The sequence below is a fragment of the Pezoporus wallicus genome, unplaced genomic scaffold, assembly GCF_028554395.1.
Source record: "Pezoporus wallicus isolate ANWC-B61680 ecotype Strahan unplaced genomic scaffold, APGP_CSIRO_Pwel_v1 scaffold_7736, whole genome shotgun sequence".
Taxonomy (NCBI): Eukaryota; Metazoa; Chordata; class Aves; order Psittaciformes; family Psittacidae; genus Pezoporus; species Pezoporus wallicus.
The window spans coordinates 604,785-622,400 of record NW_026636574.1 but is presented as its reverse complement, the minus strand read 5'-3'; the positions used below and the strand labels follow the sequence as shown (position 1 = coordinate 622,400).

The 17,616-nt window shown below is 49.4% G+C and overlaps 2 protein-coding genes across 6 annotated transcripts; both read left to right on the top strand.

Annotated features, from left to right (window-relative positions):
* Positions 1 to 725: 725 nt before the first annotated feature.
* RBBP5 (RB binding protein 5, histone lysine methyltransferase complex subunit) lies at positions 726 to 10,592 on the top strand. Of its 5 annotated transcripts, none has more exons than XM_057400663.1 (14): positions 726 to 858; positions 958 to 983; positions 1,084 to 1,256; positions 2,107 to 2,247; positions 2,528 to 2,690; positions 3,142 to 3,251; positions 3,755 to 3,874; positions 4,052 to 4,205; positions 4,304 to 4,375; positions 4,806 to 4,923; positions 5,573 to 5,642; positions 5,757 to 5,986; positions 6,264 to 6,341; positions 8,893 to 10,592. In XM_057400663.1, the coding sequence occupies exons 1-14, from the start codon at positions 840 to 842 to the stop codon at positions 8,916 to 8,918; spliced, it is 1,500 nt and encodes a 499-aa protein (XP_057256646.1). In that variant the 5' UTR covers positions 726 to 839; the 3' UTR covers positions 8,919 to 10,592. The 5 variants fall into 5 exon arrangements, with proteins under 5 accessions (XP_057256646.1, XP_057256644.1, XP_057256643.1 ...); XM_057400661.1 differs by having other exon boundaries at positions 8,890 to 10,592; XM_057400660.1 differs by having other exon boundaries at positions 6,264 to 6,458.
* Positions 10,593 to 11,304: 712 nt separating this feature from the next.
* Positions 11,305 to 12,521, top strand: TMEM81 (transmembrane protein 81). The gene has a single exon (XM_057400674.1). The coding sequence runs from the start codon at positions 11,681 to 11,683 to the stop codon at positions 12,515 to 12,517; it is 837 nt and encodes a 278-aa protein (XP_057256657.1). The 5' UTR covers positions 11,305 to 11,680; the 3' UTR covers positions 12,518 to 12,521.
* Positions 12,522 to 17,616: the final 5,095 nt, after the last annotated feature.

Here is a 17,616-nt window from a genome sequence, read left to right as displayed (position 1 = left end):
TATGGAGCGTGCTGCTCTTCCACACGAGCTACGTCCCAGAGGCTGATGGTGGTCAGCAGTGAGGGGAGACCTCCCTCTGCCCTCCTGCAGCAGGGATCAACCCAAAATGGTGCTGGGAGCAGACTCATGGGGTCTGCTAGAGGAGGGGCCGGGTCCCTGCACGCTTCAATCGCCGCCGCTGACTTGCTCTGCCCGGTTTTAAGCCTTTTATTCACATCACACATAACGGGACGAGCACTTGCGCTGTACTGGGTGAGGAAGGGGCTCGGGAGCTCCTCTGCTCTCCCTGGGTCATACTGGCCCTAACGCAGAGGGTTACTGCCGGCATCTGCCTCGGTTTGGGGCTGGAGCCGGGAGGGGGGCTCCGTGTGTGGGGATGGGGAGCGCAGCCCCTGCTCTCCCTGTGCCCCCGTTTTAGCTTAAATCGGGGTGGGGGGAGCGCATTCCCCGGCCCAGCTCCGCCGCTGTCACCGCCCGTACCCCGCCAGCGCCGCCCCCTGCGCCCCCCGCCGGTTCCTCCGCCGGCCCCGGAACCTCAGCCCCGCGGCCGCAGTGCCCGCCCGGGCCGCTCCCCGCGCAGGCGCCGGGCTGCCCGCCGCGCTGCCTGAGCGCCGCCTGAGCGCCGCCGGCCGCCAGCCGCCATCCGCAGCGCGGGGCGAGGGTCGGTGCCGGGCGCGGTGCCCGCGGGGCGGGGCGAGGCGAGGCGGGCGGCGAGGGGCTGGTGGGGAAGGAGGAGAAGGGGAGCGGGGCTCCGTCAGGCGAACCGCGGGGCGGCGCGGAGCAGGCCCCCGGCGGGGTCCTTCGGCGACGGTCACGGAGGGAGCGGGACGGCGGCCGCGATGAACCTGGAGCTGCTCGGTGGGTGCGGGGGGTGCGGGGAGGGCCGGGGGGTGCGGGGAGGACCGGGGGGTGCGGGCCGGGCCCTCACTCAAGCGCTGTCTTTGCGTTTCCTTGCAGAGTCCTTCGGCCAGAACTACCCTGAGGTAACACCCCCCCCCCCCCCCCCACGCCCGTTGCACCGAGCGGCTCGGTACGGCGGAGCCTGACCCCCCGTCCGCCCCCGGTGCTGCCCTGTCCCCGCAGGAGGCCGATGGGACCCTGGACTGCATCAGCATGGCCCTGACCTGCACCTTCAACCGCTGGGGCACGCTGCTCGCCGTGGGCTGCAACGACGGGCGCATCGTCATCTGGGACTTCCTGACCAGGGGCATCGCCAAGATCATCAGCGCCCACATCCACCCCGTGTGCTCCCTGTGGTGAGAGGGGCGCGGGGCTGCGGCGCTGCTGAGCTCCGGGGTTGCTCTGGGGGAAGGTGGCCCTGCCCGTGGCAGGGGTTGGAGCTGGATGAGCTTTGAGGCCCCTTCCAACCCGAACCAGGCTGGGATCCTGTGACTGAGCCCCGCGTATGCACCCGGTACGAGGGTGTCGTGGTTTAAACCCAGTCAAGTGCTATGCAGCCAAATCCCCCCGTTCTGCGCCAAGCCTGGTGAGCTGTGGTGTGGAAAACCCCTTTGGTTGGTGTGTGGAGTATCCCCCTGGCCAGTGTGGGGCAGGTGTCCTGGCTGTCCTCAGCTTCTTCTGCCCCACGTCACTAGCAGAGCCTGGGAAACTGCAAAGCCCTTGATGAGGGTAAGAAGGGCTCATCAGCAACCAAAACGTCAGCGTGTTATCAGTGCTGTTCTCAGGTAGATGCCAAGCCACAGCCCTGTACCAGCCACTGGGAGGAAAATTAACTCTATCCCACCCATTAGCAGGACAGAAGAGCTGTTCTTTTTGATGGAATTTGCCTGTGCCTGTGTTTGCTGAGCATCAGGTACTGATGTCCTGACAGCTCCTAACACCCAGGTGTGCCAATGGCCTAAATGCCAGCCTGCTGCGGGATACTCCCTGCATTCCAGGGGAGTTTCCTTGGAAAGAATTTGGAAACAGGTTATGCCTGTTAACGTTTTGCGTTACTTTTCACCCTAACAGGGTTATACCTGATACAAATCTCAATGAATATATATATATATATGTATATGTCTGATCATTTGGTCTAATAACTAGAAATTGGGGGGTTTATGCATTTGAGGAGTAACTGATTCAAATTGCCTCATGTTCCTGCAGCTGGAGTCGAGATGGTCACAAACTGGTGAGTGCTTCCACGGATAACATCGTGTCACAGTGGGATGTGCTCTCTGGAGACTGCGACCAGAGGTTTCGATTTCCTTCACCCATCCTGAAGGTTCAGTACCACCCTCGAGACCAGTAAGTCCTGTGAGAAAGGGGTTGAATGCTCTGATTTTGGTAGAACTAATGATGATTAAAACGTTTTTCCTGTAGTTTGCAAGGGGATTTTTTCCATATTTAATAGAGGGGTTTAGTGTTATTGTCTTGTGATTTGTTGTGGCTCTTCTTGTTATCAAAATAGCAGGATGGGGAGAGAGTAAACATGGGAATGGGCCTTGGAAGTGTGGGCAGAAATGTCTCCTTTGTTTTGATGTTTTCCAGAGAAGAAACTCCTAACCCTTCTTTTCCTGCTCTGCAGAAACAGGGTTTTGGTTTGTCCCATGAAGTCGGCGCCGGTGATGCTGACGCTGTCAGACTCCAAACACGTTGTCCTGCCTGTGGATGATGACTCTGATCTCAATGTCGTGGCCTCCTTTGACAGGCGAGGGGAATACATTTACACAGGCAATGCCAAGGGGAAGGTGAGGCTCCAGCAGGTGGCACTGGATGCCATAGCTTTGATTAATTCCTGACTTTAGCAAGATGCTTCATGTTTCTGGGTTGCATTCTTTGTTTTAGTACCCAAATAAAGCTTCCTGAATGTCTCTTGAGCGATTGATCCTGCGTTGATACAATCTTATGAGCAACATCATGCCTTACCTTTGAAGATCTCTAGGCTACAATCTGTATCTCAGGCCTTTATGTTGCTTTTGACCCTATTTGTTGGATCCTTTTCCAGTGTAGATAAAGCAATGCTTATGTCTCAGAACTGTCGCAGAAACTGTAGTACAGCTACAGGTGCAGAATCCCAACTATTCCTGTGTAGATTGCTGAGGCTTCTGTTGTCAGGGTTAATAGCTGATGGAAGAGGTAGCAAAAGGGGATTGAATTCTAATGATGACACTGATTGCCTCCTGTCTCCTTCATCTGCAGATTTTGGTCTTAAAAACAGAAACTCAGGATCTTGTTGCTTCCTTCAGAGTGACAACTGGAACCAGCAACACCACAGCTATTAAATCGATTGAGTTTGCTCGGAAGGGAAGGTGAGGTACTCCATCTACCAAGTGATAGCTTTAAAGATGAATTGACAACTACAGGGTAGATTGACTCAGCATATGAGGTGTTAATACCCCCCATAATTCTTACATGGAACATAGAATCATAGAACAGTTTGGGTTGGAAAGGACCTTAAGATCATCCAGTTCCAACCCCCTGCCATGGGCAGGGACACCTCACACTAGGTGATGTCGGCCAAGGTTCAATCCAGCCTGGCCTTGAACACTGCCAGGGATGGGGCAGCCACAGCTTCTCTGGGCACCCTGTGCCAGTGCCTCAGCACCCTCACAGGGAAGAGCTTCTTCCTTACATCTAACCTGAATTTACCCTGTTTTAAACCATCACCCCTTGTCCTATCACTACAGTCCCTGATGAAGAGTGCCTCTCCAGCATTCTTGTAGCCCTTTAGATGTTGGAAGGCTGCATAATCTGATTCTTTCTATTTCTCAGTCTATTAATGTGATACATGTTCTGTGCCCTCCTTTTACAGCTGCTTTTTGATAAACACAGCTGACCGGATAATCAGGGTGTATGATGGCCGTGAAATTCTCACTTGTGGACGAGATGGGGAGCCTGAACCCATGCAGAAGCTGCAGGATTTAGTGAACAGGTAAGAGGCAGCAGGGTGGCTGGTCAGCCTCACTGGCAGAGGTGAGGTATGCATGCTCAGCACTAATGGGAGAAGGCAAGATCTCAGTCTCAAGAACAAACCCACTCCGCAGTCCTCCAGCCTTCCTGCTCTGCTCTTGTCTCAGGATTTAACTTGTGTTGCTGTCTTTGCCTGCAGGACACCGTGGAAGAAGTGCTGTTTCTCTGGTGATGGTGAATATATAGTGGCAGGGTCAGCACGACAGCATGCCCTGTACATCTGGGAGAAGAGCATTGGAAACCTGGTGAAAATCCTGCATGGGACCAGAGGGGAGCTGCTCTTGGATGTAGCGGTAAGAAAACTGACTGCATTTCTTGTTACTTTGAAAACTAAGCTTTCTTAATTCAAATCAGTTAAACTCCTTCTCTTTTCTCTTTCTAATAAATCCAGTGGCATCCTGTCCGACCCATCATAGCTTCTATTTCAAGTGGTGTTGTCTCAATATGGGCTCAGAATCAAGTGGTAAGTGTTTTAGATAGTTTCCTTAAGAGGATTCCCAAACTTAACCTGCAGTATTAAGCATAATCCAGTATTTATTATATGCTCCATCCCTGGCAGCGTTCAAGGCCAGGTTGGACAAAGCCTTGGGTAACATGGTCTAGTGTGAGGTGCCCCTGCCCATGGCAGGTGGTTGGAACTGGATGACCTTAGGGTCCTTTCCAACCCAAACTGTTCTGTGATTCTATTCCAGTGTTGTATTTTCAGTAAGAACTAACTTGTGTGCTTCCTAATTTACTGTGTGACGGTGGACCTGAATGAAACTTCATTTTATTGTGAGCCTGTGTGTGGCTTGGGTGATTTTAATGCAGAATGAGACTGTAATTGTTTGTGTCCTCACTCCAGTTGTTGTTCCTTTGCATAAGGTAAAAATCACTTTGACTTTGTGCTTTAGGAAAACTGGAGTGCCTTTGCTCCTGACTTCAAAGAGCTGGATGAAAACGTGGAATATGAAGAGAGAGAGTCAGAGTTTGACATTGAGGATGAAGATAAGAGTGAACCAGAACAGACAGGTACTGTGTAAACTGTGTTTTCAGTCTAATTACATATCCGTACCAGAAGTGAAAACTAGTGCTCATAGTGGTATAGGTGGGTGTTAAATGACAAAACAGGAGTGGGTAAATGAAGACAGGTGAGCTAACACAGTAGGATTCAAGGCCAGGTTGGATGGGGCTTGGAGCAACTTGGTCTCGTGGAAGGTGTCCCTGCCTGTGACAGGGGCTGGAACTGGATGAGCTTTAAGGTCCTTTCCAACCCATCCCGTGATTCTATGATCTTTCTAGAAACTCCTCCCCTCTTCAGGAGGTGTTTTACAGCAGAAAACAGCAGATAGACACGGATGGTTGTCCAGGCCTCCTCAGCGGCAGCAGCAGCAGCACTGAATTGTAAGCGATGGCCGCACAACCTGGCCACTTGGTGGTGCCAGAAAACTGTGTCCTGTGCCAGCCTGCCTCTAAGGACAGAGAGAAGGATTATTCCCAGCACACCATAGAGCTTTCCTCGCTAGCAGGCTCTGCAGCACTTCTCCTGGTTGGATGAATTGCTCTTTGGCAATTTCTAATATTCAAGTGTAATGTTGGTTTGTGGGTATTAAGCATTCTTTCCCTGAAATTTGGTCTTTTCCTTACTGTCTTGAATTTACCTTTTTGCCCTGGTTCTTAGGTGCTGATGCTGCAGAAGATGAAGAAGTGGATGTCACGAGTGTGGATCCCATTGCTGCCTTCTGTAGCAGGTGAAAGAATCTTGTGTTTAAAGTATGAATACAAAATGTATCACTAATATTCCCTGTATAATATGTTCTAATAACCCCTAGTTTTAAATGAAAGCAGACATTTTTCCTTCACAGTGATGAGGAATTGGAGGACTCCAAGGCTCTGCTTTACTTACCCATTGCTCCTGAAGTTGAAGATCCAGAAGAAAACCCCTATGGGCCTCCACCAGATGCGGTTCAGAGCTCTTTAACTGATGAGGGAATAGGCTCTGAGAAGAAGAGGCAGTGCTCCTCTGATGGACCCCAGGCACCAAAGAAGAAGCCCAAAACCACCAACATTGAGCTACAAGGAGTACCTAATGATGGTGTGTAGTAGCTGCAACTGTTTTAGTGCTTGTTCTGCATTTGAGATGGCTTTGAGCTTTGCCTTTACCTTGTCTGAAGAGCAGAAGTTCAGAATGCCACTTGTTACTTTGAAGTCACTTCTTATAACACTTATGAATAGCTGCCCACTCTTGCTGGCATTTTGCAAGCTAGGGAGAAGTAAGATGTCCTGATACTGTTAGTTTTTAATGCTGTTTATATCTGGTGCTGTACATGCTGAGGTTTAATTCACTTTGGTGCCACGTTGTCTTTCCACAGAAGTCCATCCGCTGCTGGGTGTGAAGGGAGATGGTAAATCCAAGAAGAAGCAAGCAGGCAGGCCTAAAGGATCAAAAGGTAAAGACAAAGATTCTCCATTTAAACCGAAACTCTACAAAGGGGACAGAGGTGCTTTACCTCTGGAAGGAGCAGCGAAGGGTAAAGTGCAGGCGGAGCTGGGACAGCCTTTGACAGGTAAGGAACCCAGCGGGAGCGTCGTTGCCTTGCTTGGTGGCCTTGCTTTGTACAGACCCTGACTTAATATAGTCCTAGTTTTATCTTCCCAAATGGCACTTGCTCACTGAATGTTCAGCTGCTGTCAAGGAGAGGCAAAATTTTACAGCACTGTTAGACTGCAGGTTGAGTACTAGTTCAAAGGCAAAACATCTTTGGATATCTTTTTTATAACTTCTGTCAGTTCTTCCATAAACAGTAACAGGGTTTGGTTTTGGTGGGTCGATGTTGAGGGGGGAAAAACGTAAAGAGTGAAGGCTTCTGAAGCTGAAGTTGACATTTTGTGCCATCAGTACCAGGCAAAATGATGAAGAACAGCAGAGTTCTGTAAGCAGAAGTAGGAAATGGAGCATTGGTAATGGTCTGTTTGGTGAATGAACCCTGAGAGGAAATCCAGGAGCTGAATTTTCTTTTCCAAACTACATGGCAGCCTTATTTAAATTCCAGGCAGTGCATTTGCTGGCAATGAGGGTAGGTTTCGGTGGACTTTAATCCTTTTTCCCTCTGGTCATGTTTTGTTGGTTGTGTACAAAACCAGGACTGTTGCAGTCACCTTTGCGGGGACCCAGACTTAGTCTCAGTCTCCTTTGCTACTTCAGCTTCTTCACTGGGAAAAGTCCATTTAAGCTCAGTGACGAAAGCACATGTTTGGATGAAGTGATGTGGACTCCGCTGTTTATTGCTTTTAGAGTGTATTTAATAAGTCAGGGTTGATACATAGACAGTCTCAATGGCACTGCTATATCAAATTTTGCACTTCCTTGAACTCAGCCGCTGCTGCTGTGGATTTTAGACTGTACAGAAGTGATTTTATTCCCCCTTTTCCTTCCCTCACTGCTGGTCCTACGCTACCCACCTTGCTCATTGTCCTTCCTGCTCAGCTCCTGTCCCACTGCTTGTACTAGTACTGACAATTGCTGTTTGCAGAAAAAGGGGAGGGGATGAAAGCAACTTAATCTGTAAAGTATGATAGTAAAGGAATTACCTGGATTGGGGAGTCCTCTGGTGTCTTTGCTGGCATCTGTGACACATCCTGTCTGCTCTGTTGTACATTGCTGGATGGATAAGCCTGGTTTGAGGACCAAATGATTAGACCATTACATATCCTTGCACAGCCGTATGTGGGAGGATTTCTGTGTGGTTTTGCTTGTAGTGCTGCCATGGAGTTGTTGTAATAGAGTCTGACTTGCTACAAAAGCCAGCAGTGGAACTTTACTGTTGCTGAGTTTGGGATGTGGATATCCAGGCCAGACCAGTGATCTTTGGGGTTTGGGCACTGTAAATTGGAAGTTTTCTCATGAACAAATGCATTTAAACTCATGTTCTCCACTTCACCAGTCTAGAGGAGATGGTAGAGCTTTCTGAAATAGACTTTTAGCCTTTGTTGCCTGGAAGCAGTTGAAGGTGGTTTTCCGTGGTGCAGTTCTTTGATTTGATTGGGATATAGGCAAAGAATCAAAACGAAGGACATCTGTCTCTCGTTAGGACCTGTTGTTGTGCTTCCTTCTACACTTAAGAGGATTTCTTAGATCCATGCAGTAGATCTCAGTAGTCAGTGTTGGAAGTGTCTCTGTAAGTCACATTGTGAGAAGAACGGATCGGCAGCTAAAGGAACTGTTGCTTGGATCTTTCCAAACTCACAGGAGTCTTTTAGTCCATGAAGCTTATGTCTGCCTTCCTTTACTCCCTTTACGCCTTGCGCTTACAAGTCCTGTTTTGGGCAGCCAGTTTTTCTCGGTTCCACCACGTGCAGATGCACGCTTCCACATTGAAATGGCCACCTGTGATCCTGGAGCCTCTCCTGTCTCTCATGCGTGGAGCTGTTAATTTTGCTAGTTCCTTGTGCTGTTGCTTTTGAAGTAACTAATCAGCTACTAAAACAGTCACACAAAGGCATTTCTGTCATATGCCCTAATACAGTGTCTTGCTGCAAGCTGCATGGCTGGGATGAGGAGCTTGGCACTGGTGCATCTGTATCACTGTGCTGTGCAGTCTGGAATGTCTTCCTCAAGCTGCTGTGTCAAAATTGGGCTTCAAACAGACTGAGGAGCTTGATGCATTTTGTAGCTTTAGAATAAAATCTTACAATTTGGGTTAACCCAGGCTTAGGTGAGGCTTGTTTTCTGTTGGGATTTCGCTCTCGGGTTTTGGGACTGTTTGACACCAGGTAAGTTGCTTTGCAGCTTTGTGGAGTAAAAGCTCAGGAGTTTCTCAGCCACCTTGTCACAGACAGTACCTTGTTGGTTGTACCTCATTAGACTGAAAAGAATGGCTTTAGCTGGGAAATCTTGTCCTCCTTTCTCTGGAAATGCTGAATTTGGTGGTCTCTGACTTTTAGGAACATCTGTTAGAGGCTGGTTACTTACTTTTGACCTGTCTTTGATCTCTTTAGCAGGTGGTGCAATCTCAGAATTGTTATGAAGACACTCTCCTTTAGCTTCCTGTATGCTTTCCTATTTTGGCACCATAATGTGGAAACTAGATGAAATGCTCAGTCAGAGTGGACTGACTAACACAGCAGACTGATTGCTCATGGATTCAGGGAGTGACTTTCATTTGAAATGACTATGGAAGAGGAAGCAGCTTCATTCCTCCTTACCTGCCTCTGCATGGAACAGTGTAAGATGCTAACTCTCAGGTCATGCGATTTGCAAAGAGACTCGTTGGACTGCCTTTGTGGTGATATATAGAACTGTAAAGTGAGCTGGAAGGGACCTCCAGAGCTTACCACCATTGTCTTTTAAATCCCCTTTTTTTTATTCCTGGATTGAAGAATACCCAAAGTGTGCATTTTTATTCCTGGTGACTATATCCTGCAAACATCCCTTTCTTTGCTGTTAAGTTTCATTTCAGTGAGTTGTGACTCCTTCCATGCCAGCTTCTCACCTTCCCAGCTTTTTGGGTAGCTTGCTATGATGTCTTCTGTGCTGAGGCTCCTGCTGATTACGTGCCAGGTGGACAGAGACCTAAGGTGAAGAATCAAGAGACCCTCTGAAGTCTGCAAAGAATGAAGCTTCATATTGTGAACAGTTCAGACATGAAGGATGACCCTGCTTATGGGAGGAAGGAGCTCTAGATAAAATACTCAGCTGTTATGCTCTCTTTTAACCTGTGATATGAAAAGCAGTGTTGGCAGTTTCTGTCCTAGCAAAAGTGGTTTTATTCTGTCCCTTTCCTGTGCGGTGCCCTACCGGAAGCAACTGGTTTCCTCCTCGGCTGATAGGAACTGGCAGATAGAGAAAAACCAGAACCCCACCTCTGGATCAAGAATGGAAGATGAATGCTAACAGCTCACTCCCAGCCATGCTTTAACCATTTCCTCCTTAAAGATGGTTGGAATATTTTCCTTGTGGGAATGGAAAGAGACACTTTATCCAGTAGTGATAGCCTGAGAGCTCTGTACCAGACCGACTGTCTGTTAAAAGGTTTTCATTCCTAATGCCCTTTGCTTCATAGACTTTTATAGTTCCTATGCAATTACTTTTAGTTTCTCCCAGCTGTAATTACTGAGCTCATCATTGTGTATTGGAATTGTCAAAGCATCCTGCAGACAGTAAAACCCAACAAGAGGAGTCGTGAAGAGATCTCTTCAGTTGCAGTTGGAAGCGTGCAGCAGTTGCACGAGATGAAGTATGGAAAGAGAGGAGACACTTTGATTCAGGAGGGTTTTTAAAGCTGGTGGTTTCATTTCTGGCTTTGGTGCAGTGGCTGCTTCGTGTAATGAAATCCGTGTGTACAGTAGGAGTTTTCCTTGTTCTTTCTGCTTGTAGGATGACTTGCATCTCCCCTGGAATACTGTTGTGTCCAATCCACCCTAGTGTGGCATGGCTGACCCCACGAGCTTTAAAAGATGCACAGGCAGTGGCTCTTCAGGTTGTCCTAAAGCATGTGATTTGCCACAGACTCCAGCCTGTTTCTGGTAAACCTTTGCTGTACAGTGTATATGTCCTTGGTTTCTTTTTTTCCATCTTCTGTTTTATTTTCTAGTATCTGTAGTTTTGTACAGTATTTGACAGATACTGGCTTGGTGGTAGTCTACAGCAGTGATGGTAGGTTTTGTGGTTGTAAATAAAGAGGTATGTTTCATTTCCTAAAGTCAATGGCTAAGTCTTGGCTTTTCCATACAGCCCTGACTGTGGGGACAGTGGTTAGGAAGAGCAGCACAGCTCTGGTGTGAGCACACTGTGCCTTCACCACAGCTGGTGTGTTCCTTTGGGACACCTGAGCACTACGTGGGTTACACTGGGATGTCTCATCCCCGGTTTGCTGCGGTGGCAGCAGGGGAGTGGTTTCTGTTTGATACACACATCACTTGAACATGGGGCTTTGGGGTCGGTGGCTGCACGTGGCACAGGGCTCGGCCTCGCAGCTCCTCTGAGCGATGCCATGGGGCCGGGGCCGGGGCCGGTGAGCCCCTCCTGAGTCAGGCAGTTGATGTCAGGAGCCTTTTGTGTTGAGCCCTCATCTCAGAGGACTCGCTTTGGCTTCCAAGGAAGGGGAGTTCTTTGGGGCCACGTTCTGCCCCAGGGCTGTGACATCAGCACTGTTCCCTTGGGAACGGGGAGATGGGGCTGCAGTGAGCCCTGCACAGCCAGGATAAAATACTGCTGAGGTTGGCTTCCATTTTCAGTGCTGTAAGATAGCCAGAGGTTGCAATGTTGGTTTTGTGATCTTGGTCACTTGGGGAGTACTTTAGGATTTGGGATGTGTGTATATAATCCAGAACTATGCAGGTGCTGTGTAATGATTCAGGTTTTCCTCATGCCCCAAAAGCATTTTAAATGTTCCAGGAGTGATTATTTGTAGTTTGGTGGGAAAGTTAAATTGGAACAATACTTCTTTATGGTGGGAATAGACTCATAGAATGGTTTGGGTTGGAAGGGACCTTCAGGATCATCTCAAATAGTCTCTAAAAGTTTTGCAGAGAAGGGAGGATTTCATCTTTAAGTTGTCAACTATATCCAAATGGCTGGAATGTGGTGGATTAAAACATCCTGCTGCCCTGTTCCCACAGCTGCACTCATGATTCACATTCTGACCAATGCAGTAATGTGTTGCATCTCTTTCAGCAGCATTGTGCTTCAAGCCTGTCTCGTTGGAGGATTTTTCCTAATTGAAGCATTAGGTCTTGAAGGTGATGCTGGCAGCATTTCAGAGCTACCAAGTTTGAAGACGTCCAGAGAATGCCTGTGGTGACCCATCTGATTGACAGCCCCAGCATGGAGCCCCTGGGGAGCAGCCACATCCTTGGGCTGCTCCTTTGTGCTTTCCATGTGCCTTTGGTGGCTTCCCTTGCAGGCGTTACCATCCCCGCAGAGCTCCGGTCCGTTGTGGCCCCGGTGGTGGTGAACACCACGCTGTGCAGCGTCACCTGCGGGCTGGGCTTCAAGCTGGAGGAGCTGTGCGAGCTCAGCCCGGGCGGGCGGAGGCAGAACTGCACCGTGCGCCGCACCGCCTGCCTCGCCAGCTGGCACTGTGGCTTGCACCACTTCACCCTCGCCGTGGGCCAGCCCTTCCAGCTGAGCTGCCTGACCTCAGACGTCGCGGGCAGTGGGAGCCCAGCCTACAGCTGTGCATGGAGCTTTGCCCCAGGCCTCATCACCACGAAGGACGTCCTGTTCAGACCTTTCGGAAACCCCAGGCCTGTTGTCAGGTTTTCCCCTACCAAGGAGTCGGACGCAGGGACTTACCGATGCGAAGTGCAGGTGGTAAAGACGTTGAGAGTGGTCAAGAGGGTCTACTTTGCAGTCAGAGTGATCCAGAAGGACCTGGTGGATCTGAACTTCCAAAAATTCCTGACTTGGGAGCAGAAGTTAGCAGCAAGCAAGGTGGAAGAGAACCTAGAAACGGGTGTCTATGAAGTGCAAGAAGAGGAGCCCTTTTGGAAAGGAGAATTGTTTTATCAGTGCTTGCTAGGAATTGGCAGTGGGGTGGCAGGGGGTATCTTGCTGAGCGTGGTGCTCCACTGCTTGCAGAGGATTTGGAGAGGGAGAGCTGCAGAGCAAGGAGCTAAGATTTAATGTCCCTTCTTGTCTGTCTCTTTCTTGATGCAGTGTTTCATGGGGGTGGTTGTGGGTTTTCTGGCTGACACAGTTTATTCCCAGATACTTTCTGAAGCTTCAAAGTAATTTAGTACATGGCCATAGAACCAGAGCTTGAGTCTTAATGGAGTGGTGCAGAGAGAGCTCCAGATGGAGCAAGGCAGTGTGCCTCCCCATTGTGTGAAAGGATGGTCTGGAATGGTCCAGACAGGAGTTAAAGGACACCGAGCCACAGAAAACTGCTCATTGCCTTGCTGCGTTCCTCTAACAGGCCTTTATTTTTCTTCTGTGTGTTTAGGGGGTTTTATTTAGCTAATAACTTGTGATCCTTATTCCTTACTCTTCTGCCTTGCTGAGGGCTCTGATGCCAGGAGCTGACACAGATTGCCCTGTGGTAGGTGGTGTTTCTCCAGCAAGAGGTGCTTTCGAGGCAGCATACCAAACCTGCTTTCCTAGCTGCCTGGTGTCCTTTCCACCAGCTCAAAGTAGATCCCCACGGTCTCAGTAACTGTGGGGCAGTGTTGGGACAAGCAGTGGGTGCCTGATTCCTTAGGAGGGATTTATCTCCTTCCACTAGAGCTGGGAAAAGTACCTTCAAGCAGTAGCTTGGAGCTTGCCCTACTCCTTTGTAGTGGAGAAGAGCAAGGCAGGGAGCACTGGGGAGCCCAAGCCAATCTGCTGCTTAGGAGCATAACGGGGTGGCTTTAATCATGACTCAGAGCTGAGCTCGTTCCTAAGGGAGAGGAAGGGAGGAGCTCAGTGGGCTGCAGAGCTTTCATTTTGCCTGGTGATTAATAAGTATAAACCACGCAGCGTCTCCATAGGCAGTATTGTTCCCCCCCTTTGTAGCAGAATTCACAGAGGGACCTATTAAGTGCCTTCTCTTTCTACTTTGCATCTTATTTTACAGCAAACAACTATATTTACTACGTCTATTTCCTTTTTTCTTTCCCTATGAACTAAAGAACAGGAATGCACAGCACAAAATATTACAGATTGAAGCATGCTATTCCTTTTTGCCAGAAGAACAAAAAAGATGCTTTAATATGGAAAGAGTTGCATGTGGAGGTAAATACCCGATTTGATCATCCTATACAGAAAATCAGGCTGAAATAGGAAGCCAAGTCTTTGTGTGCAGTGAGGAAGGCAGGAAGTGTATCGGGTCAGTGGGCTGTGGACCTTGAGTAGCTGTACCCAAATGGAGGAGCAAGCCTGTCAGCAGGCTTCAGTTCCTAGTGTGTACTTGTACGAGTTCCCTCTTTCCATGGGGAGACTTTAATGGGCACAAGAACCAGCCAAAGTTTGGAACCTGACATTTGGCAGTGCCAGGAGATGCCTTTGGGAAGATGCACTGCCCCTTCCTGATGTGTGGGGCCACCCTTTTGGGAAGGAACTTCCCACACACCAGATTTACAGAGCTCTTTTTGCCCCCTGAGCATGAGGAGATGGGTGATAGTATTGGTGAATGTAATGCCCATCACAGGGGAGAGGAAGCTGCTGTCTGCTCCCCTGTCTGTCGTGCTGGGTGGGATGAGACCTGGGCTGCTTTGGGGCAGGCTGTGCTGAAGAACTCCCTGAATAGCAGGAGCAGACATGCTTGGATTGGGAGGTAATGGCTAAAATCAACAGAGAGAAGCTGCCCCATCTGGAAGAGCCTCCCTGCTCTTTGTCATGGAAATGACATTGCATCTTGTGGGCAGCTGTGCTTCAGACTCGCAGAAAGATGATATGAAAGGTCCAGGACAATCCATTTTCTCCCTGCTTAGCTGAGGAGGTCAGGGCGGGAGCCAACAGGGTCCTTCATCTTACGGTGTCCTCTCTTTGTTCTTCTGAGGGGACCCAGATGCCCACAGCAGGAAACATTAATACATATTTTAATGGTTATTTCAAGATGGATAATATACTTATTTTTAATGCTTGTTTTAAGGGGTGGGTTTGTGATGGCCAGTGCAGCTTCAGCTGTCAGAAGGGATGGATCTCGGCTTCTTACTGGCATCATGGCTGTTTGAAATGACACTCTCCTGATGTGCTTTTTGAGGTTTGGCTGATGTCTGGATTAGCTGGGGGTGGAGGAGAAGGAAGAGAGAGCAGACTGAGCTGGGGGGAAGGAAGGACACAGAAAGGGAATAGGGGAGGTGGGATGTACAGGGGGTCAGTGAAAGCTGAAGCAAGGACCGCTCGTAACACTGTTCTCTCCCCATCCATACGTTTCGTTCTGTCTCTTCCTGTAATATCCATGTTTTCTTAGCCCCTGTCCCTGTTCTTACCAAAATAACTGACTCAATTACAGGACAAAAAGTGTCTTTTTCTGCTCTGCATTGGTAATATGGTGCCTGAACCACTTCTCAGCCCAGTTTGTCTGCCTGACCCATGGGGAGGCTGCAGCATCCACACACACCAACCCTGCTGCTGACTGGTCCCAGCTGGAGGCTGCTTCTTTGGACAGACTTGTGCTCAATCAGTATTAGGAGGCAATTAGCATTGTACAAACTAAAGGCAGACAGATTGTGTGAGGGAGGAAGTCAATTTGCTAATGGCATTAGCACTTGGAAGGGAGGAGGGAATAACAGAATGGGGAGGCACAGGCAGCTTTTCAGTTGCTGTCAGCTACTGAAGCTTATCTAAATGGAATAACTGGATTGCCTTAACTGCTGGAACTTGAGTGGCTGCAAAGAGGAAAACAAACCCCTGTAAGCTTCTATGGCACCGAGATGGGGCTGTCTGGCTCCTCCATACCCTGCACATTGACCTCTGGGCTTGCTCCAGTGCTGATGCTATGCAGCTCCATGTGCACCCCCTGGTCAAGCTCAGTGTTTCTTGTAGGGGCTGCAGGAAGGTGAATGCATCCAGAATGGGCGGCCTGAGGGTGAGGTTCCCCATGACCCCAGTACTGCTGAGCCCAGTTTCTCATCTCCCCACTTGCCAGTGGAGAACCTCAGGCCTGTGGCACTTAGGGTTGCTCTGGCTGATCTCCTGACATCCTTCCTGAAGGCACAAGGAAGCAGTAGATTTAAGGCCAGATAGAATGACCATGCTGAATGAATCCGACATCACGTAGACGAGGTGATTTCATGCCGCAGTTGCTGCTGTGAAGGGAATTCTTTTCTCTAATGGAAGTGAACCTTTGCAAATCTGCTTGCTTGTGGCTGATCTATTGGATATCTTCCCTGGAAGGTTTCCAGGCTTGGTTTAAAGGCTGTGATTGATGAGGAAGCTCTTTGGCAAGCTGCTCCAGCAACCACACCTTTAGCTAATCAGGTGCATGAAATCTTTGACTTTCAGTTTTCTAGCATCACTTCCCAGCCATTGGAATACTGGAGGGAGCACATTACATTAACAGCTCCAACCTCAACGCTTGTGATTCCTTACTCCAGGGACACTCTCTCTCTTTTGGATAATCATTGCCATGGAATAGAACTTGAGTTTACCATCTCTTCATTGACTTGGCTTTGACTGAGGGGTCCAGCTCGGTGCAGTGGGGTGTCACTGGGGTGTCACTGGGCTCCTCGGCAGTGGTACTACTGGCATTTAAAACCGGACAGAAGTACTCCAGACTCGTAGCTGTCTAAAGCCTCTGGATACCTTTATTTATGAGCTGCGTGCTACTGGAGCCAATAAATACCCATCGTTACAGTAAGTACAGTCTGCTTACAGCTGGTTTTCTTACAAAAATAGTGTACAACAAAGGTACTGCCCCGTTAGTGTGGAGCCGGTGAAGCTGGAGTAAAATGCTCACAGCAGGGGTGTCTGTGGCGCAGGCTCAGAGCAGATGGGATTTAGACCCCTCAGGCAGTAGCTGAATGTGATTGCTGCCTTACCCAACTGCTTCCTTGGGCACTTACTGAAGTGTCTCCTGTTCAGGGCACAAGAGTTCAGCTGGCCTGATTCAAACTGCTCTAGCTGCGGGCTGAATTTAGCCCAGACAACCTAAACCCAGAAGCTCCATCTTCAGTTTGCAGGTTCAGTAGTGTCAGGTAGAAGGTTATTTTAAGGCTAAATCAGAGCTGTGAAGCTTCTCTCACGTGGGAGGCTGCAAACACTCCACCTTGGTGGTGTGCTCTTCACAGCACCCTTGTCGAGCTGGTTCCTACTCCTGACACATAGGATGGACCCCCTGAACTGAGGTGCTGAGAGCAAATCCCCACCACTCAGCTCATCTTAAGTCAATCTCTCCAGCAGACACTCGGAAATTAAATGCAGGGGATTCTTAATGAGACAGGAAGCTGATTTGCAACTCAATGCAGTGGTGCCAAGCCAGGAAGCTCTATGAAGGTGTTGACATCTGTTTCTCTCCCCTGGCTCTAAACACCTTTTAACCCCTGTGCTGCATTTTAGGAAGCTCTGCCTTTATAGAGGGCTGCTTCTACATCTCTTTCTCCTGTTGGTGCCTCTGGCTGGGCTTTATATATAGGGACCCTTTGAAGGGAATTAGCTGTGTCCATGGGCATGGCAGCCCTTGGGAGAGCAGCAAGTCCTATATCAGACTTCATCAGCATGAGGGTTTCTGTTGCGGTCCCCCCCACAGAGTGCTGGCAGGGGCAGACCTGGGGCACCTCCAGCACCTGCAGCTCCATTTGGTGGAGGCTCTTTGGTTGTTTAACCTGGCTGCTTTGGTTTGGTCCTCTCCTGAGCTGTGCCTGTGCTGCTGCAGGGGCATCATCCAGCCACGCTCCGGAGCTGCACAGGTCCTCTTAGTTTATGCCTCCTGAACACTGTTATGGCTGCTGCTGGTGCTGCATATTGATCAGGTAACCTTTGCCCAAGCCCTCATTTCCTTTGCTTTTGGGTTTTCCTTTCATCCCATCTTTTGGGGGAGAGGGGCTGAGGCCCAGTGAGGTGGAGGCGGTAACAGGGATGCGGAATGAGGCACAGGGAATATTTGCTAAATGAAGCTTCCAAACATCAGTAAAAACATCTTAAAATCTTCAGGAACATCAAGAGTAAGATAGAACAGAGGTGTAGCTGTTGTCCTGATGGCCGGGGGAGGTCAGGGAGAGCTGTGGAGGGACCTGGAGGAGGCTCAGGCCAGGCGCTGGGGTGATGGTCCCTGCCTTCACTGCCTGCCTCAGCCATCCATC

Excerpts from the sequence above, each read along its gene's own strand:
- RBBP5 (XM_057400658.1), top strand. Across the intron at positions 2,691-3,141 it reads CAGGCAATGCCAAGGGGAAG|ATTTTGGTCTTAAAAACAGA; the intron begins GTGAGGCTCCAG and ends CTTCATCTGCAG. Across the intron at positions 4,924-5,572 it reads GAGTGAACCAGAACAGACAG|GTGCTGATGCTGCAGAAGAT; the intron begins GTACTGTGTAAA and ends CCTGGTTCTTAG.
- TMEM81 (XM_057400674.1), top strand. The coding sequence starts at position 11,681 with ATGCCTGTGGTGACCCATCTGATTGACAGCCCCAGCATGGAGCCCCTG.